At 40.5% G+C, this 22,038-nt stretch overlaps 1 protein-coding gene across 5 annotated transcripts in view; it reads left to right on the forward strand.

Moving 5' to 3' along the window:
- The window catches only part of LOC122867326 (caskin-2-like), a 64,246-nt gene that overhangs the window by 11,852 nt on the left and 30,356 nt on the right, over nucleotides 1-22,038 (forward strand). For 3 of the 5 annotated variants that reach the window (XM_044177991.1, XM_044177993.1, XM_044177994.1), the window contains exons 3-4: nucleotides 16,208-16,259; nucleotides 20,535-20,632. In XM_044177991.1, coding sequence (XP_044033926.1) covers nucleotides 16,208-16,259; nucleotides 20,535-20,632 — 150 coding nt within the window. Of the gene's footprint in view, nucleotides 1-8,538; nucleotides 8,673-11,159; nucleotides 11,274-16,207; nucleotides 16,260-20,534; nucleotides 20,633-22,038 lie in introns of all 5 variants that reach the window. The other 2 variants (XM_044177995.1, XM_044177992.1) reach the window with 2 other exon arrangements.

Here is a 22,038-nt window from a genome sequence, read left to right on the forward strand (position 1 = left end):
TTTAAAATATTTTATCCTGTTTTCAGTCTAACATTTATCTAACTCTATTTTATTATTATTATTATTGTTATTATAGCTTTTAATCTTTTTCTCATTATCATTATTTTTATCTTTTTTCTGTCTTTGAATCTATTTATTTCATTCTATTACAGTCTACACTTCTGTCTTATTATCGTGTTATCATTCATATGTGAAGCACTTTGAACTGCACTAACCTGTATGAAAGGTGCTATACAAATAAAGTTTGATTGATAAAGGTTGCCAATTAGTTTTTCTGCTGATCAACTAATTGATTAATCGAGTATTAGAGTTATGGTTAGGAAAGAGTGATGTTTTATTGCCATGTGCATAGGGACTCTGCTGAGATTTATTTTGATAATTTTTTGTTATGAGGATGCTTGTTTCCCCTCTAAAGAAAAGCACTTTGAAATCCATCAGCTTCAACACCAGTGAAACTCATTGCTGTAAATTGGGGGTTCCCATTGGGAACTTGCTCAAGAATTCTGTTCACACTTCAAAAACAGAAATTCACAGTCCATACTGGTGGTGTTTTCTTATTGATTAATCATTAATGGCCTTTCTACAATGAGTTATACTTTCTAAGTTTCTTCAGCAAACTTAGGCCTGTTCACTGAAAGCATTTCTCTATTCACATCTTTGTTTCGCAGATACTGTCATCGTTAAATACTTAAGATGCCATTTCTTGTTTTGATCTTCATTTCATCGCCTGTGTACTCTCAGTCTCCCCAAAGACGACAAAATGAAATGAACAATTTTAGTCCTGTTGTCCTGCACTAAAAGGCATGAACATAAAATCAAATTAAGTCCTTACAACAGAGCTGAAAGAGAGTGAATAGTAGACTGACACCCATCACGTGGCCAGAAACATGACTCCATATGAGTAATATTGTTGCTATGTATATGTTGGATGTGTAAATTAGCAACTCTTTGCTAACAAATTCACCATATCAACTTAAAAAGTGATATGATATAGAGATGGGTGACAAATTAAAGGAAAAACCAACATGAAGTGTCTCATTATGGAGTCAGGCCACCACGAGCCTCCAGACCAGCTTCAGTGCTCTGTGCCAAGTCTGGAACTCATTTACTGTATATATACCACCTTTTGTTTAATCAGGTAATCTCATTGAGATCAAGATCTCTTTTTTTCAAGAGAGACCTGAGTACAGCAGACAGAAAGAAAAACAAACATAGCCAGACATAAGAAAAGGACACAAAGCATCAGAGACAGTCACAGACATCACTAAATAGAATTGAAGATGAAAGATTATATTATATCATTTGGAGTCATGGAGATGGTGGTGGAGAGCATTGTCTCACACGTTGGTCCAAAATCTTCCATAGGTGTTCAGCTGGGTTGAGATTAAGTTTGAGCTCTTCCTTTTGCGGATCAACAGCTGCCTTTTCTTTAACAACCCCCACTTCCACCCTGAATCCTTTTATCTTGGCTTCCTCCTTCCTTCATCCCTGTACCTTGAATTAGGGATAACCCATCTGGCCTAGCGTCAGATTAGAAGTCTGTTAGATTTAAGAGTATGTAAGAAGAGGTGTATTTGTGCATGTGTGTAGTAGGTCTATATGTTCTTGTGTGGATTAAAGTATGTGTGCTGTCTCCATGCATATATACAGCATGTGCTAAAACACATGAATAGTCTTCAATTTTTGTCTCATCTCATCTGTAGTGTTTTGAGTCTGCAGCAGCAGGGTGTTGTTTGTTAACCCATTGGCTAACCGGCTAACTGGGCTAATCAGTCTTCTTCTTTATTAGCCAGACAGTTGGGTAGCAGCCAAGTAGTGTGTGAACGGCTTTTGAGTTCACATACTCTTGCACTGTATCGGATACACACACACACACACACATTAATCCTGACTCCTTTCCTCCCCTGACAGATGGGGTTGTCTGTCTAGGATTGTTGAGGAATTTTCCAAAGGAATTAAGTAGTGTGTGTGGTTGCAATAGACAGCGTCATTTAATCCAGCATAACTAGCCTTTTAGTTCTTGCTCCAGGCTGCACATTGTTAAGTCTGGCACTCATCCTCATTGAGTTCCATTCCTTTCCCCTGTTTCTAAAAAACAAGCCGTCGTTCAGGCAGGTGCATGAATGTAGCATTCAGCGTGCAAGGCATGGTGTCACTGGTTTCTGCCCTGCCTATACATGCCCTGCAACTGTATTCATGTGTTTTGGATTTGAATCTGTGATAAGATTGGGGGGAAAAAAACCCAAACATATCTGTTGGTGGTTTATTCTGAGTTTGTGGAATTGTTTTTGTACTTGTACAGACAAGGATAATGTGATTGTCTGACAAGGAGGTCTTGTTGTGTGTGTATTTACATGAATGTGTATGCTGTATGTGTATGGGTAAGGAACGTGTCTCCCAAATGGGTATGGGCTGTATCAGTATCTGGTAGCAGTAATGAGAACCAGCAGGAGACACAGTTTCTGTTGTGGCTTTGATCTTCTATGTTATTGCACTATTTTCTTTTTTTTTAATGCCTTGATTTCATCCTGCGATCCCTCCCGTCTCTTACACCGAATTGGAAACAAAAAGAAATCACCGTCTGTGGTGGCTGTTCATATCTCCCGGCTTTGTAGTTGTTTGATAAGCTACTGTGCCTCAGAATAAGATTCTATAATACTATTCATTGTAATAAGAAGTGTCTGGATAACAGTGTCTTGGATAATATTTAGGCTAACAGATCAGTGTGTGTCTGTTAGGCAAACCTGTGACATGGGAGGAAGAAGTGGAACCAGAGATTGCTTCAATGATGTAATCAGGTTTTCAGTGCCTTTTTGCAATTCGTTTTTCATTATCTGGCTTCCCCGCAGACCAAAGCAGGGTGTGTGCAGGTTTTTAAGATGTAATACACGAATCAATTGCAAAACTGTAACTCAAACTTTCAAATGATCAAAACTATATCACCTTAATCCACCTTGAGTTATTTATCAGATGTTATCAACAATGCTTTTTCTCAGTGCACCATTTATCATTGCTCTCACTTATCTCTGCTCTGGTTATTTTTGGGGTGGAATTGGTCCCATATTATTATTATGGCAATAATAGTATTAGTATTATATTTAAAGAGGCATTCAAGTCAGGGTTTATTTATTACAACTTTATTTTCATAGTCCAAGCCATCAGTTGGTTATGATAAAATTGTACTCTCCTAATCTGAGAAATGGAATGCGACTACATAGCTAAAATTGGTTCAGTGGGGCAACAAGGATGAGCAGTCAGATGATCATACAAGTTGTAAACAAGCTAACAGTTTAGCTAGATTATCCTAATCCCTTTATTTCGAGGTATAGGTCAAAGTTCAAACAAGACCCGAATCTGACCAGACATTCCATGCCAATTTACGGTACTTGACAGTGACCGCAACTAATGATTATTTTCCTTTATAGACAAATCTGCAGATTAGTCTATAAAATGTCACAGAACTGTGAAAAATGCTTGTCACAATGCTTGTCATAGTTTCAATTCCCAGCCTTAAGCTTGAGAGGGACTGGGGAAATGGCATCGTTTGGTGGGGTTTGTGTTTTGTCGAGAAAGTTGGATATGGTTAGTCAAGCTATTACTGCCATAGACTGTTTTGGCATCTCATTCACCCACTTTTCAACATTATGTAGGGACAAGAACGTATTGATCCTTGCCTCTTAGGCTAAATGAGAATTGTAATGACTTTTCCATCCATGTAGGAATGTGTGACCTCATGCTGGTGTTTTGCATAAGTCCAATAGTCACATGACAGTTAACTAACTAGCTGTAGGGGGTCACTGAGCAAAGTATCTGAAATTGATTCTATTGTTTGGTTTTTTTTCGACCTCCGTGGCGTAATCAGAGATTGCCTCAAGGCTTTGCAACAGTATTCTCACTAATTTAAAATGTAAATGAGCGAAGAGTTGGTGGAAACCCTCAGGACTTGACTGGAACCAGGTCTTCACATTCTAGTCCACCATGGTTTCGAGTCTTGTCCAGCTTGAGCCTGACTTCATTTTAGAGATTGTAACACAAGTCACTTGACACGCAAACCATTATCCTTAGTGAGATGGAAACGTCTTGGCTTTGTGAAAAATGGCATTATAAAAGAAACTGATAGTGGTAAACTGCTGCACACAGCAGACACTGTAGACAACTCCACAGCATCAAAGGGTAGACGGTGATGAGCCAGCATAAGCTGTGCAACAAATACACAAAAGTTTTCCACTTTCAGGCAGTTGAACTCCTCATGAACCTGTGTCATATTTCCTCTCATTACACCCCAGACCTCTTTAGTAATAGCCGTGGTTCTGGGATAGGGATTGGTTTCTGTCATTTGTCGAACACCTAGCTACTAGACACACAGCAAAGCAAAAGAAAAGGAAAGGGAATGTCTCATTAGACTAAAATGGATGGGCATGGAGTATTGTTTCTTTGTGTGTTTGTTGTTGATTGAGGATAATCATGGATTTATGGATAATCACCATATCATTGTACCTTTTGAAGGATAAATGATTGTTGCTGGGGCAGTATCCTATTCAGGTAGCGGCCTAATTTCCTGGAAAGAACTATGTAATTTACTACTAATTGTATGGAAAACAGAAATTTCCAGAAAATTATCTTTACCTCTACCACTATTTGTACCGAAAGTACAATTATGTACCCCAAGTAACCACAATGTACCTTGTACCTAAAAAAAAAAAATGTCAATGTGGGCAATGTTGAAGAAATCTAAATTCTAGCTTCTTTGATTTTTTTTCTCTTTTTCTCACAATTGGAAATGGTCAGTTCCCCCTGCAGTACAGTCCTTGTAACTTCACCAGGTTGATGTACCCGTGGGAGTTTAAAAAAAACTGCATGTGGTATGGTAAAATGTCTATCCGTTCAATTGAACATTACGGTGCGTACTTCCTTGGTGGCTCTTGTGTTTTGCAGCCCATTGCGTGCTGATGTTCCACTGGTAGACCTTGGATGCTCGTGGTCTACTCGCACACTGAGATGATGTCATGCGCCAAAAAATAGCATTCTGGGCTCTGAGTATGTTTTACAAATAATAAATATCTGATCCCTCACCAGCTTCCCACCCACAAATACCACCAGTTGTGTGCCAAGCTAGAAGCACCGCTGCCACTGGTAATAGTTATAGTCATTAGTAATATTTAGCCTACTGTCATACTGTGTGACAGTTCTTCATGTTGGAAGATTGTTATTGTAGTTGGCACAAACTTTTACCTTTCAAATAATGCTGAAACAATCACTCGGTAAATTGTTTAGTTGATCAACAGAAAATTGAGGATTTGCTGTTTTCTCTGTTTCACCAACAGTCCAAAACCCAAAGATATGCAATTTACAATAGTATAAAACAATTTGAAATGTTTTTTGATGTTTTACAGATTAAACATTCTATTGAAAATAATTGTTAGTAACAGTCCTGCCTTTAACGTTCAGAAACTTAATAGCGTAGTGTTCAAAATGTTCTCAGCTGGTCTCATGAGAGCCTATCATGTGCCCTGTTGTAGCATATGAGGGAAGATGTGTTTCAATACAGAAATGTACTCATCCTGTAACTCTATTTTCAGAGTGCACCTCTCTGGCTGCACAGATTTGAATAGCTGTCAAGGTCATTTGCAGGACATAGCCTCTTTGAAAGAACTTTGCATAGTTGCCCATTATAGGAAATGTTTTTTTTCATTCTCCCAAGGATAGCCAAACATATTTACTACACATTAATGTGTTCTCATGCTTTTCTCAAGAGAATGGGAATGGATTGTACAGATTCAGTATTGGGTGTCCTGTGTCTTGCCAGCGGCACTCAGTTTGATGTGAAAGAACTAGAACAAACATGACTTTTGGTGCATTTTAGGGTTTGTTTTGGTTCCAAACCAGTTTGACCTTTCTGTGATTCAGATGAAATTCCAATACTAAAACTTGATTTCATAGTCTTGTACCATAGCATATAATACCAAAATACACCCAGGGAAGTATTGATCAGGTAGAGTCGGCGAAATGGATTAAAATCCTTTATCATAGAATATGGAACTCAATATTGCAATATGCAAAAATCATACTAAAAGCTAATATTGCTATAATGATGGCTGGCAAATTTAATTTGCTTTAGGGTACAGCTTATATGTGTGTATATGTTTTCCTCCAAGGCCAATCTTTTGAGGTTGTAAATGGTCTAACCCAGAGCCTAGTGTTATTGTAGAAAGAGTGCATGGAAATAAAGGAGGAGCTCTGCATTGATTTGGGTAAGTAGAGTAAACAGAAGATTTGAATGGTATGTAAAGTGTTTTGTCCCTAAGCTGCAGCGTTGAGATATGTTATGTAATATGAAACTTGCAGGTGTGTTTACGCCTGTTGTGATCTCCTGTTGTTCAGGGAGTATACAGGTGTAGCAACGCTGTTTCACGTGCACACACTCATATACACACTGCAGATCATTTGTTTCAGTTGCACACTGGCTCATTGTCAGCGAATATTGAATGTGTCTGACCTAGTTGCCAGTGGCACCACGGGAGATTACTCTCTACATTTTTAACAATGGAGCAAATTTATTGGATAATACAGCATGGAGCTGTTTTGATGTTAAGGGTTTTTCTCAAGACCCAGTTCCAGCGTTTATTCTTATAGCAAACGATGCAGCAATGGAGCAGTTGATAAAGAATTGATGCAGCTGAAGTGTGTCACTTTGCAAATTTGGTGTATGTGTATGCCCTTGGGTGCGTGGTGTGCACTGTTTACTGTCTTTTCTTTCCTCTCTAGTGTTAGGAAACTCCATCAGTAACTCCAGTTGCATCAACAGTACATGCACACAGCCTAAGATAGTTTACCCAAACACATTCTTATACACACACACACACACACACACACACACACACACACACACACACACACATGCATACAAGCAAGCAAACCAGTTCTGTTTCCATTTGCATTCTATGTACAACACATACTCATTGTGTTCAAATTAAAGGTGTTCTGTTGCAGGTAGCACTCTGTCAGGAAACCCCATTCGGCTGCCGCTTACTCATCTATTTACAGACTGATGCTGATGTTGCTTCAGGGCTTGTTTGTCTCTGCAGGCAGTTGTACGGGCGTCCGCCTTAACATTCATCACATATCAGGCAGCGGGTCTATGGCTTAGCAGGATTGCAGCTGATTACACCTGACAATCAGATGTCTCTCCAAAGCATATTTGACAGTGACAAGTCCAAATTCAACTTTAGCATGATTGAGGGCAAAATTTAGCAGTATTTTATGGTAGGTTTAACATGACTTTACAAGCAACTTTGGAAAGAGTTTTGAAATTATATTACTTTTTTATTGAGTGATGCAGGTAGCAGCCATGGACAACACTGGTGCAGACTGTTACATCAGCATCCATTCAACAGCAAAATATTTGTTTGGTTTAAATAGAACTTTTTTCCCCTGAACACATACGGGACCACGTTGTTGTTGAAATGCTTCATAACACATTTAAAAGGAGCCCATTACACACACGATTGATGAGCCCCGGTAATCCAGTGTCTCTCGCATAACCAGGCAGCATAATGAGTTATAACCGACTAGTATGTTCTATACAGAAGTGTGTGTATTATTTAGCAGTATGGTGTCATTTGCATGTGATTGCCTTCAGGAATTTGATTAACAGAAGAAGGTTTTATTCATTTAAGTATTACGCAGCTTTGGTTAACAGATACTCACCTCTTAATTTAATAAACTTTACTTACTTATTTTCAGCATTATTCCGCAGTTGCTGCCCATTTGCTCCAGGTATTCCGTTCTTGCTGACAGAATCACAAAACTGGCAGTGGAGTGTCTTAGCTGCAGAAACGGACGTGGTTCTAAGTCGTCTATTCCCAGTACAACATACAAGACCAAATTTCCATTTGTGAAATGTGAAAATGTTGTATAAAGCCTTGTGGCTCTAGAAGGAGCTATGCGAAATCTGATAAATTGCCTCAAGTGATGTCACTGAGTCAGTGTCGGTTGGGGCCGAAGACTACAAGTTTGAAAATGAAAAAAAATCTGTCGGTTTGAGCTTATCAGAACTCTGTTGGTCTGTTCCTCATGTCTGCTTGAGGCTAGCGGCTTGAGGCTGCATTAGCCACCATAACACACCCAAATCTCTGACCTGTTGATGGTCAAGTTGCATTGTGGGTAATGTAGGCAGCAGGTTTTGACAAGGAAGAAGAATGTGTGGAATAATAAAGATGATATCTCTGGTTCTGCTGCATCGGTTTGATCCTTTTTTGTAAACTGTCGATTTGTGACTCTGACAGTTTTATAGGAGTCCTCAGGCATTGATATTTGCAGGCTTTAAACTGTGATTACCTTGCCACACAGATTTGCCAAATCAACTGAAGCCAAAGGACCATGGTGGCAATTAGTCTTAGGCCCAACCAGGGTTTAAAAAGTGAAATCTTTCCTGTCATTTCCAAAATGTTTGTACCTGGCCTTGAAAACATCTGCTCACCTTCTTCAACAGGAACTAGGCTGTTAAGATATTTTTTGCTTTTTGCCTTTATTTGATAGGAACAGCTGAAGAGAGACAGTAAATGTGGGAGAGAGAGAGGGGGTGACATGCAGCAAAGGGCCGCGGGCTGGATTCAAGCCCAGCCTGCTGCAGTAATGACTCAGCCTTGTACAAGGTGCACGCGCTCCACCAGGTGAGCTACTGGGGTGCCCTGGGAATAGCTTCATGTGTTTTTGGTTTGAAACCTGCAGAAACCCTGATATCACAATCTTGCTGGAGTTGTTTTTGAAGCTGGAGTGAGTCTCCTCTTTCTTCGGGAGAGCCTTGGCACCAGCAGTTCAATCTGTCGCTCTCTGTCCTCCTCACTACAGAGAGAGCTGGATGATGGCTCCCACTTGGTGAGAGTTAACATCCCACTTTAATCACATTGTTTTACACTCATACACACTCCTACAGGGATTTGGTCACCACCTAACCACCCGCCAAGGATGCTGGCACTGCTGGAGATACCGTAAACTGGGATTTTATAGTTTATTTAAGGTTACTGTGGTTAAGGATTTTAAACCTATACTTCTTTTCTGTTTTCCTACATTTTAAATCATTTATTGGTAATATTAAACATGTGTTACTGTTGTTCTGGTTATGACAAACAACAACTTTGTGTTGCATGCAGAAACAAGTACATTCCTAATCATGTTTTTGGAGCCTTATTAGGAATTCTGTGGGACAGCTGGAGTGAAGCCAAGTCCCCGCTCTGCCTCGGTGGTTTGGTTTGAGGGACTGTGTTTACCCTCTCAGTAATCAGTGCAGTTAGATGGCTGTGTTCCTCAGATAAGTGTTTCCCTTGATGAGGTCGTTACCTGACCACAAACCATTTATCGCCAGGGAGAGATGATGACCTTAAATTACCCCCTTTTCTCACTCCCCTGTATTTTGGTCTCGCCCCAGGCCACTGTGGCTGCACTGTTTGTATGCTGGCTACCTTCTCCTCATCACAGTGTGGGGGCTCTTCCCAACCCACAACTCCTGAATCAATTGTCCCTTTCTGCTTTTGTTAATGAGAAGCCGGTGTTAGTGGGTTTGAATTCCCTGTGGTATCACTCTAAGGAATATTTTCCAGATATAGAGGGAAAACTTTAACACAATTCCAAGGAGCCAAGCCTGCAAGTAACCACTGTTATTTCTAATGTATTTTTGTCAAAACAGTAGTGGAAAGGCTTTTATGTGTTTTTCTAAAACATTGAAATAGAGAAGTGAATTTAGACGCTTGCAGTCTTTTTTAGAATGGCTCGTATTTCCAAGGTGACATGTGGCAGCAAAATGCGGCAAAAAAGATGCTGTAAGAAAAGGCATTTCAGATATGCTCAGATAGTAAAAGAAAAGGGCAAAAGTCAACTAGATTTACCATCAGTACAACATGAGAAGCATTTTGTACCAAGCAACATTTAAGATGAACTAGACCAGACTTTTATATTAAAATACACTCATTATATCAGCCTAAGTCACAAAGTGTTGCTGCAGTAGAGAAAGGGTCCCCCCCTCATTAACCGAGACAGCTTGACTCACCAATATTACATCTTTAAAGTTGCACTAATCAATTTTATGTTGACAGTGGGTCAAATGACTGTGTAATGTAAAAGGTGTTGCACAGAGAATTATCTCCCGAGTCTGCAGTTCCCCTCAGCTCTACATTGCATTTTAATGCCTTTAAGCTCATTGTTTTGGTTTTATGACCTGCAACTTTACTGTTCTGGTTCAGTCTCTCCACTCTCATCAGCCTTGTTTTCAGTTGCAGCAGGCAGCTGTTTGCAGAGAAAAAGCTCTAAACACCCACTGTACACTACCTGCCCAGCACTAAACAGCAGGCAGACAAAGTTAGCGACTAGCTGGTGAACATAGTGGAGCATTTAGCTGCTAAAGAGCCAGATATTTCTCTTAGCAGTTGGTGGAGCCCAAAACAGAGCTAGGAGAGTGAATATTGGATTTAAGGTCAGAAGCATAACTCAAGATTAATGCTAATGTCGCTCTGTGTATGCTAGATGTGTTAACAGGCAAGTTTGCTAACTTGTTAACCACATCAATTTTACATGGCCATTTTATGTCAAACGTGTGCAATTTTCATCTTGCGGTTAAGTTCTGTGTCAGATTATGTGATCATAGAATCAAAAATTCCATCTTTCCTTCTTTCACAACTTGTCTGATGTACATCAGTATAGAATGGAAGTGCCAGGAATCAACTTCACTGTTCCACCTGACAGCACCAACAATGAAAGTTTACGTGTATAGTCATGTTTTAATGAGTGAAAGTGAACCTGCTGGAACCATTTGTTGTCTTAACTAGACGAGAGAGGGCAAAAAATTCTGACATGCTATATAGTCTGGGACGTTGTTAGGCATCCCAGATAGCTGTGTCAGCTGTGTTCCTTTGTGACATACTACAAGAGATAAAATGAGCCATTGTTGCTCCTGACGCTCATTTTTTGGGCATTTCACCCTTTGTTGGGACAATATTGGGTTTATATTGTGTAGTCTGATCCCAGAATGAATAGACTTCTGAGTATAGAAATCCTTGAATTTCATACAGTTATCTCTTGCCAACATGTAAAATTACTTAGTGTGCCTTCACAGACTAATGCCAATGTGATTTTTCTTCCCTTATTTTTATGCATATGCCCTCCAGTTTGTTACACGCGTGGACCATGATCAAAGACGTTTAAATGAGTTTTGCTGCCGTGCAAACCAAAGCAACAGATGCCTCTGCCAGCTGCAGTCTTGTTGAAGAAGACAAACTCAAGCAAGCCAGCTTTTTTTGTTGTCTTTTATTTCTTCTTTACATTTTCCAGTTTTCCTTCCTTCTCTGTGTTCTTACGCTGAAGAGGTTCAGAGCTATTTGCTATCTGATTTTGCAGCGACACACACAAACTGACACACACACACCGAAAAAACATTCCCCTCATCTAACCTGAATGGATGCACCTTCCCTTTTTCCCGTCTTCTTCTGAGCGTTTCCTTTGCTCAGAAGAGTGACTAATCACGTACACTGGGCATGCGCAGGCAAAACTCATACGTTTTAAACGAAAACGTAGTAGAAGATCCCTTTCAGGTCCAGGATGCTTCAGCTGTTATGAGAAAGGTGCAGTGGGAACATAACAGTAGTTCAGAGCATTGCTTATGCATCTGATAAGGTTATCAAAACACAGCATCACATGGTTTCTTTGTTTGTTGTAACCACAGAAAACAATAGAAGGCTTCCCCACTGACAACTCTTCGGCTCGTAGCATTCAATAATATTTGTTTCCATGGACATCAGCTTTCAGCAGGGAGCAAAGCCTGTAATTTCCCTGTGTGCAAGAAAACACAATTGAGATTTACTACACATCTGTTTGCACCAACTCCTAGGGGTGAGGGATGAGGGCACACACACACACACACACACATACACACACACTCGTAAAGTCAAAATCCTGGTAATTTAATTGATCCTGTTGTCAGAAGGAGCCCCCTACTGCAGAGAATGAAGAGGGGAGTAGGGAGGGGATGGAAAGCAGAAGGGAGAAAAGGGAGTTGACAGTTTAGTAGATACATAGTCAGAGAGACAGCGAGCGAGTGGGATAGCATGGTGGGTGTGCTATGTGAGGAATGCCGGCTCATGTTGTAACTAGAACTCCTGAAAGGCCCTGTTCTTTCCATACCACTGGGACAGTTTAGACCCCGTTTTGGCAAGCAGCCCAACGCCTAACCCCTCTATCTGTCTCATTGTCAATGTGCCTTTTTGTGCCTTTCGGCTCTTGTTTTTATGCATTTGAGTCTCCAGCAGCAACAGCTCTACTATAGGCCTGCATGTAAACTTCACTGGACTGCTGTAAAATGATTACATCAAATATAAAGCATGACCCCGTACCCAGTTTGTGCACATTAATGTTGCCATTTGGCAGAGAATTTCCTGCAAAACCCCCTGTATAGCTGTGAATGTGTGCAGTTCTGGCATGGAAGGCTCCAGTGGGAATTGATCTCCTAACCATGGAAGTGAGAATGGCTTCTTTATCCACTAAGCTCCAAAAGAAATGGTAGACATCCAGTATGATGTTCCTTGAGTATCATAGAATTTTATCTTTTGGGGTAGTCAGGAGTATTAATGGATTTTACAAATTGGTTACATTACAGGAATGCAGCAATGTTTTTTTTGTGCTGTCTTTGTGCTTTTATTGAGGTTTTCTTTTCTTTCTTATGCACAGAAAACCCAACTGCACTGGAAATCAGAATAATTTTCCCTTTAAAACTTTTCTGAGCTGAAAAATAACATCAATAAACCAGAAAGATAGAATTGAATATTTAGTCAGTTTTCCATTGGGGACCCATTTATATGCTATGAATTCACAAATTGTTTCATATTCTCATTCTTTTATGTTTAGTGTTGAATATTTATTCTGATTGTCTGAGTTTCAACACAGCTTTTTCATTTTTTATGCTACAGCTGCTGCTGTTAAGCTTTCCCTTTTGATGATGTAATCCACTTTTCTTTTTCACAAGTTTTTTTCATACATTTCTACTTAAAGGATCATTGCGATTTAGTACAAATTGGGTCTCACTGGGTCATAGTTTTGGCCATCATACCTATGGATAATAAATAACATTGCTCAGACATGCAAGCAAACCCCAGGCCCAGCACCACTTACCGTAATTTTGCTGTGCAGTGAGAGATTACTATTGGAATTTCAGGTGTGCTCATTTTCAGTTTTACTTCCAAATAAAGTGGATAAGATAATCCGGCTAAACCGTTGGCTTGATTACAACTTGTCAGATAGACCTTTTTCACAACAGACATTTTGACTTGTCAAAGTAGGAAAAGCACAGGTGTTCCCAATAACATTAACAATGGCCCTTTTCTATTCAAGTGTCCCAGTAAGCTGTGACAGTGAGCCAGCATACACAATCCCAGAATGAAATTCAACTACCATTCGTTTTATTATTTACACCTGTGCTTTTCTGACACGTCAAAATGTCCTGGGTGAAAAAGGCCTTTATTTGACCACTTGTGTTTGTTGCCCCCTCAGACTTTGTTGCAGCAATGGAATTTTTCAAAGGTCTAGTCTGTAACATTTAGGTGGAGCTATTGGCAGAAATGGAAGGTAATATTTCTAAGTATGTTTTCATTAGTGTATGATCACCGGAAAATATGAATCGTTGTGTTTTCATTACCTTAGAATAAACTACACAGGGAGCGGGTCCCCTTCTGCGGAAGTCGCCATGTTGCAGCGTCATGTTTCTACAGTAGCCCAGAACGGACAAACCAAACACTGGCTCTAGATAGGGCTGTTCGCGAGTTTCTCCTACGTGCTTGGAAGGGGAGGGTGATGCAAGCGGTATTAAAATTGTTGCAAACTGCAGTTTCACTGCTAGATGGCACTAAATTATACATACTGTACCTTTACTTAAGTAAGTACAATGTTTTCATAGCTGATAGAAATAATGGTCAAAAGTTGTAATAAACTGGAATGATCCTTTAACATGTTTCAAGTATTATGATTTTTTTCTATCAATCATATTTGCTCTAAATATATTCCTTTGCTTTGCATCCTATGTTATCTTAATGTTTAGCTATATTGCCTTGCTCTACCTATTTAGCTGCAAAACTACGTTTTCTTCTATACCACGATCATTCATCTATCTTTTGTATAAACGGCAATAATGGTGCACGCTTTTGGACATTCTCTCCTTGAAGACATTCATATGGTTGCTCTCATTTGGACACACGAAAAGTGATGGAAGTTGTTGTGTGAAGAATGAAAAAAGAGAGCTTTAAAGAGAAGTTCAAACCCTGCCTTTCTTTTGCACCTCTGCACACCTGGCCAATTGCTACGTAAAGTGGGTAAGCTTGTTGAATTGTCAGACACCCCCCATTCCACTGTCAAAAAGGCGTGGGGAAAGATTGTTCAGATGCTGTTCAACCGTCTGACAATCACTTTGGTTAAAGCATACTGTTGCCAGATCAGTGTTTTCCTTAACAATGGTGGTTTTCATTAGATTATATCTATCTGAAACTAACCATTATTTATTTATCTGTTGATTATTCTTTCGATTAACTTATTACTTGTTTAATTTATAAAATGTCAAAAAATAGTCCATTACAACTTCCCAGAGCATAAAGGTAGTGTCTTCAAATCAACTGTGCTGTTTCTCCAACAGTCCAAAACCAAAAGAGATTCTGTTTACAATGATGTAAAACAGAGAAAAGTAGCACATTTTCACATTTGAAAAGCTGCCACCAGAAAATGTTTGACATTTTTGTGTGATAAATGTCTTAAACAATGAATCCATCCATTAAAAATGTAGGTGATTAATGTTCTGTCAGTCAACTATACGATTAACTGACCAGTCGTTTCAGCACTAATCTCTAATGGTGGCAGCAGAGACAGTTATATCTGAAACCTCAACCTCTCACCAACTCTACTTTTCTTTCTCTGCCTGTCTCTCTCTGTCCCACACGTACACACACTTAGAGATTTGAGATTTTCCACACCTAAGTGGGAGAAAACAGTGAGGGAGATTGACTGCGATGAATGGTTCTGTATTCGGAGGCCTTGGCAGTCTGGCTCCTGTGTGGGTCTTGGTGGACAGTAGGGCCTTTACAGTAGATCTCTGCTGTAGGACGTCCAAGGATATTTAGCTGTGCGAGGAGAGTTTCCAGCCCTCATTAGAGGCTGGAGATGGACGTATGAGATGGAGATAGATGCATGATATTTGAGGTCTGGAAGTCTAGTTTGATATAATTTAGAATGAGGCTTTAAGGGTTGAGTAGAGCATTGGGATGATGGCCAGATTTGACTCGACTCAGGTGGCACTTTTGCATGTAGAAGAAGAAGTTAGCGTTGTTACAATAAAAGTTTTTACTTTTATAGATATAAAAAATGGATACAACGATGCTTCCATTGGAAACCTTGGATAGCTTTGTAGCTGTCTCTTGAGATTCCTAAGGGAAATAATTCCATAATGTAACTGCTGCGACCAATTTGTCAACCAGTTTAGGCAACTGGTATTCAATTCGAGACATTGTGAACAGTCTGAAAGTATTTTCGAATTAATAGAAAGTCTCAATCACGTTTTAGTGATCTCGGTTATCGTGGCAACACATGCAGAAGCAGAGCTAGTGAAAGTGAATGGATGAGTAGACTACAGTATATTCCCTCTTTGAGTACAGAGTGATTGAGTAAGACATGGGACAAGTAGCAGTCTGTCTGTTCCAAGGTGAGTGAAAGAAAAACCCTGTTCAGTCTTGCTAACCGACTTGTTCTATTTTTGCTGTGGAAAAAGAAATATATGTATGTTTTATCCTGGCATGCTTGTGTTTTATGGTTGTCACTCTCAGTTCCGAAGATCTGTGTTAAGATAGCAGTGTAAATGAGGTGGAATGGTACATTTCTGCAAGGCAGAATCATTTGTTTATGAATCATTTGGCTGCCATGCGGGTGTCAGACGCACTGACGGAGGGAAGGGTGAGCCAGCAGGAGGTGAGGAAAGCTCCCCATTCTGTCGGGGCTGTCAAGTTGTTTGAAGGAAGGAGTGATGACAGGGAGAAGTGCAGGGGGGAAAAAAAACACACTGTGAAAACACACACGGCATCTTGCAGGGATGGAGGGATTTCTGCAGAGCACTGATGAAAAGAAAAATACACCAAATACTAATAGTCTTTTACATTCCCTCCTCTCCTCCCCATCTGTCTTTTTCCAGAGTTGCTGGGCTCCACCAAGAGACTCAACATCAACTACCAAGACTCAGATGGGTAAGAGGAGTGTGTGTACGTGCTTGGCTGTGTGTCAGTCTGTGAGATAAGCATGAAGTTGAGTCAGAAGAATGCAATGGAAGAGTCACTGTGTCTTGATTGACATGCAGATTGAAAAAAAAAAATGCCCTACCTGTGGCTGCCTGCTGTTTGTCTTCAGTCTTCACAGTGTGACTCATAACCAAATCACACACATGTTCTGACCCTTGAGTTATTATCTCAAATTAGAGACGTAGAAAAATGACAGGAAATTGAGTTTGTTTAGTTAGAAGCAAGAATTTGCCTTTTAATATATGACCACTCATCTGTCAAATGTTGGAATTTGAGTAAAGAAGAGTACTTCTCATTTCCAGCTGGTGACTGTTGATTTGCTGGCTGAAAAAACAACTGTCGCTAGCAGACTGTCAGCTGTAGCTAGCTCGCTAATTAAGCTAACGTTAGTTCCATGAGTTGGTTGAAAACTCCATCTCCAGCTGATTATTTAATGTTTCCAGCTGACTCGTTTTAAAACAAGAACCATGTAAACCGTTAAATAAGCAAATGAATACATTTAGCTTAGATTTATGTTTTGTTGTTGTTATTTCGAAACAGTAAAATGTTTCACTTTAAACACTGAAAGAGGAATAGCTTTTAGGACTAACCCATATGTTTGGCGAGTGTAACGCTATCTCGAGCAGCGTTGGCTGGAGTTGCTGGAGTGCACACGTCCCCAAATCATATAAAGAGCAGGACAGAGCTGCTAACGTTAGCCTAGCCTTAGCATTCAGGACTGTCTTCTTCTGGGGAAATACTACACAGTGGATGTGCTAGTTGTGAATGGGGCTTTTTTTTTTCATAACCTGTAATCACACAAGATAATGTAGTATGAAATGTTTCTTGGCCATGTGTTTTTGGTTTTGAAAAGGCTAAAAAAAACACCCTCCATAGTCTTTAGATACAGAGTATCACTCTTACTAGAGCCTCATGCACACACATCAGCATGTGGAGAAATCCAAAGCCTGACAGAGCTGCTGTACCTAGTTATGGTGGGATAATTGCTGTTCGGGGTAGGGGTTTAGCTAGTTTTCATTCTTACTTGAGTACATTTTGGGGGAAAAATCTGTGATTTATGAATCAAATGCGGGCCTATTTTCAGTAAAATTATAGATTGAGATAGACAGAGATGCAGTGTGCCAATATTTTTTTCATCACTGAAGTTACTCACTTCATAGTAGTTTTTTTTAGTAGATTTATCTTTATTTTGTTACTGCAATTATTTTGATTACAACTTTACTTGAGTACTTGGTATTATTAAGTAACAGTACTTTTACCCGATTACAGTTTTTGGCTATGTACCCACTTGTGACTGCTTCAAACTGGGCCCTGCCTAGATTGAGATATGTTGTTTTTTGTTTCAAAGACACACACTTGGTCAAGGTGCAAGCTGCTGTGCATGTTTGTGTGTTAGCCTACGATCAATGTGTGTGTGTGTGTGTGTGTGTGTGTGTGTGTGTGTGTAGGTCTGGTCTGCTACGTGTAACTACATGCAGGGTCAATACAGTGCGTGGGAGGTGATACACAATAGTGTTGAAATTAAACATGTCCATCCATGAGGGAGTGGATGTGTGTGTGTGCGTGTGTGTGTGTGTGTACTTGTGCTTGCTACATAGTGAGGACTGAAACACGTTTTTACCTACAGAGTGAGGACATTTTTGGAAAGTGAGGACATATTGCCCGGTCCTCACAACTTCAAAGGGCTGTTTGAAGGTTAAGACTTGGTTTTAAGGGTTAGGTTAGAATTGGGTTATGGTTATGGTTAGGGTGAGGGTAGAAGATAGAAGTACAAGGATGTGTGTGTTTGTGTGTGTGTGTGTGTGTGTGTGTGTGTGTGTGTGTGAGTGATACAGAGGAAGGTGTTACTTGTGATATATGAGATCAGTGCAGATGGAATGAAGAGGGGAGGGGAAGGTTAGCAAACAGTCAGTTGTCATTGAGTCAACACCACCCCGGAGAGAGATTCAGACAGTTGGCCTTTTTAAACAGAGATCCCGCAATACTGCCGTAAAGAAGACCCGTCATTACGATGGCTTTGCTTTTTTACACTGCACCAAACAACGGCGGCATAATGCTGCCCCAGTGTGTGATTTTTAGATAGCTTGCCCACGTTCTGGAAGCAAGAGAGGCGAGACGTGTATCACAACACCACTGGCATCCTGTCTTGCCGGCTCCCCCATTTTACACAGACGTCGATTCAGCTCTGTTACTACCTCCGTTGCCAGCTTAATGGCGGAACAACACCCCCATTCTGTGTTTGTTTTATACAGAGGTATACTAGGTGGAATAATGGTGCAAGATTGCCGCCTGTATTAAAGGGGCTAGTGTGTGTGTCTGTAGAAAGTGGCTGTAAGTGACTCAGTGTATGAACAGTGTGGTCTGGTAGAAGAGTACATGTGATGGATAAATGAATGTGTGTCTGGCTGAGGGGCATGGAGGCCTAAACAATGACACTGATAAGATAAGCCACTTCACCGTCTGGAGATCCCTCAGATTTTATATCAGCAAAGACTGACGTCTAAACTTCGTAATCTCTAACTTTTCTAGACCTCACAGAGTATCACAAAGTGCGTTCACCTTAGTCAAGCTTTCTTCGGGCTGGCTTCACTAGCCTGACATTGGTGATCCTGGATAGCCATCTTGTATAACTCAAGTGTCACAAAACTGGTCATCACCTGGTGTGTTAACTCTGGATTTACCAGCACATCTATGAGAGGTAAAGAGGAAGAGAGTTCTTGAGTATTTAACACGAGATAAGAGCAAAGTCTTGCTACCTGTAGGGAAATTAGTTTATTGCAACAGCATAATTTGTTTGTTTGTTGAGGGAGGTACTTGCTGGAACTACAGTATTTCTTGCCGTTCAGCATACGTAGTTTACCATGGTAATCTAGCCTGAGTGAAAGTGAGCCAGCTCTGTGATACAGCAAAAACTAACTCAAACCAAAAATTAGCTGGCTAACTGACTAATCTTGTTTTGTGATATAATGACCTCATAATTACTGTAATAGTATAGCAGTATCACCAGGAAGCTTTCCTCAAACTGCCAACAAGATGTAAATATTGATGATAATAATAATAAACTGTATTTGTATAGCACCTTTCATACAAGAAATGCAGCTCAGAGTGCTTTACGATAAATAAATGACAATGCTTCATATAAAAATAGAATGAACATAAAAAATACCAGCGGTAAAATGGGAAAAGTCTCATGATACCTGAGTTTACAATACAAGCTGTGACATTTTACTTCAACACATGAAAAAAACATGTATCAGGGCAATGGTAAATAAATATGAGGAAGGATATGGAGTCACCATATTTGTTAGGCCCTGATGTGTTTTGGTAAAAAACAATGAAAACTCCACAGTGTACCTTTTTAAACATGTCTATTGACATCTGTTGAGAAAGCTGCAGTTCTCTTTCCAAATGTATCCAGGCTGTTTATTGCCACTGGTGGCCACAGCCTCAGGGCACTGCCTGCCTGAGGCTGTGTGAAATACCTGAAAGCCCTCTGTACTATAGTTGTTATTTTATTCCCACATGTGGGGAGTGTGTTCCGGCTCGGGCTCTGCTTGTGTGTCTCGGAGGGTCACCTCCTGTGGAACACTCACTTTGTCTGTCGCTCCAAGCAAAAGCAAAACCCGTCGCCAAGAATTTATGCCTTTAATTTCTCCCTCTGTGGAATATTCTGCGACCTGACGGACACCCAGAGCCAAACACACACATTTCATCTCTGAGGCTTTGATGAACTCGCACACATGCATGCATACACACACCGATGAGCCTCATCTCAATCTACAGTTTTGATGTGGGAGCACACACATACATATGAATACACATCGCTTCTTATCTTAGCCTGTAGTTGTAGTTATGACACATACTGCATATACACACACTCAACACATTCACAAACACACACACTTCTCAGTCTGAAGTGTTGAAGGGTGGATGGGGATACACACTCATAAAACACACATAAATTCTTAACTGTGGCTGCAGTTTGTAATGGGATCGTGCACACACAACTTCACATATCTCTGTCTGAATTTTTGATGAGAGCGTGCGCTCGTGAAAACACGCCATCTCAGTCTGGAGTTTTGAAAAGGGCTCACCTGCTGTAAAGTCATCAGTATGATTTATAACCCCCCTCATTTCCTTGTCTCTTCCCCTTCTTGCTCTCCCATGTCCCCCACCTCCCCTTTCTTCTCTCTCTCTCTCTCTGCCGTTCTCTCTCGCCCACAGCTTCTCGGCACTGCACCATGCCGCTCTGACGGGCACCACGGAGCTGCTCTCTCTGTTGCTGGAGGCCCAGGCCACGGTGGATATCAAGGACATCAACGGTATCATGATTGCAGAACAGCTTTACCAGCTGAACCAGTGGCACCAGACAAACCCACAACTTAGAGAAAAAAAAAAGTTCACGCTCAGAAGTCAGTTGGGGTTAAATTGCGCCTGGAACTTCCTCAACAGCTTTCTGACACTCTTAGCTGAAAATAAGTTTGACCCATATGAAGAAATATGATTCACTTTGAAGTTTGTCTGCCATGCGGTGACAGCAGTGCTACAGCAAATATCTTCAGACTTCAAGCGGAACAGATATAGTAGAATTTGTGCGGGAGTGGCAGCTCGGCTGAGACCAGAGGCGTGTAGTTCTCATAACCATGTGTGACGCCTCTGCGGTCAGCTATAGATTTCTGAAGGACCATTTTGAAGGTTGAATTTACCTTTTGGTGCTTTCTGCCAGCTTGTCAGTTTTGGAATCCAGGGTCTCATGCATGCTAAGTGGAATACACACCGGCAGCGTCACGCCATTTGACGCCCATAGCACAGTCTGGACTCACTGTACAGACAACTAGTAAAGGTATGCCAGTCAGGTTGTAGCGATTTGGGGAGCGAATGCAATAAAGTTGCTGCTTTTCTGACGCATTGATGTGTATCAATGCAGGAAAAAAAGCCAATGGAGTATCCTGACGTATGGTCGCTCATCACCCTGTAATCATGCGTGTCAAGACTCTGCTGGTGCTTACGTATCAGAACAACAATGTGTTGTGATATAAATCATGATACAATCAAATCGTGCACCACATGTGTTGGCAACTATTTTTCAATGGAAAGTAGCCAAAGACTGCTCGAAAAAAATTAGCTAGATGTCGCCAGATTATGTCACATACTAATTTGCATATCCATGACATCATAATGTAACTCTTTACATATATATAACATTGTTAAAAATGTCAAGCGAAACTTCCTTTCTTCCTCTAATCTCAAAAACATTTGATGCTGGCTGTTGTTCAGACTGTGGAACTTTGATGAATACAGAGGACGATAAATCATTTAGAACACAAGGGAGAAGATGTCCCCCAGACAAACAATGGGGATCAGTGATTGGTCGTTAGGTATGCACATTCACAGCTCATTCACGCTGCTGTCTGGCTGATGATTGGTCGACAGTCCAGAGAGTCACAGCCACATGAAAGCACAATAACTGAGAAATATTAGCGACTCTCATCGAGGGAGTGGAGTTAAGATCTGCCCAAAAAGTTGATAGATTTGTCACTAGCCGCTTTTTCGGAAACAAAACTGTTGCTAAAGGGCTCTTAAAAGGTGCCAAATATAGCGAGAAAGTTGTTTAGTCTTTACAGTATAGTGGAGGCAGGCCGCTTACCTTGAAATAAAGACTAACGCCAGAAGAAATTATTAGTATTTTATGAAATAAAACATTAACCTCTGGGGAAAAGAGCAGAGG

The sequence above is a fragment of the Siniperca chuatsi genome, linkage group LG20, assembly GCF_020085105.1.
Source record: "Siniperca chuatsi isolate FFG_IHB_CAS linkage group LG20, ASM2008510v1, whole genome shotgun sequence".
NCBI classification, from domain to species: Eukaryota; Metazoa; Chordata; class Actinopteri; order Centrarchiformes; family Sinipercidae; genus Siniperca; species Siniperca chuatsi.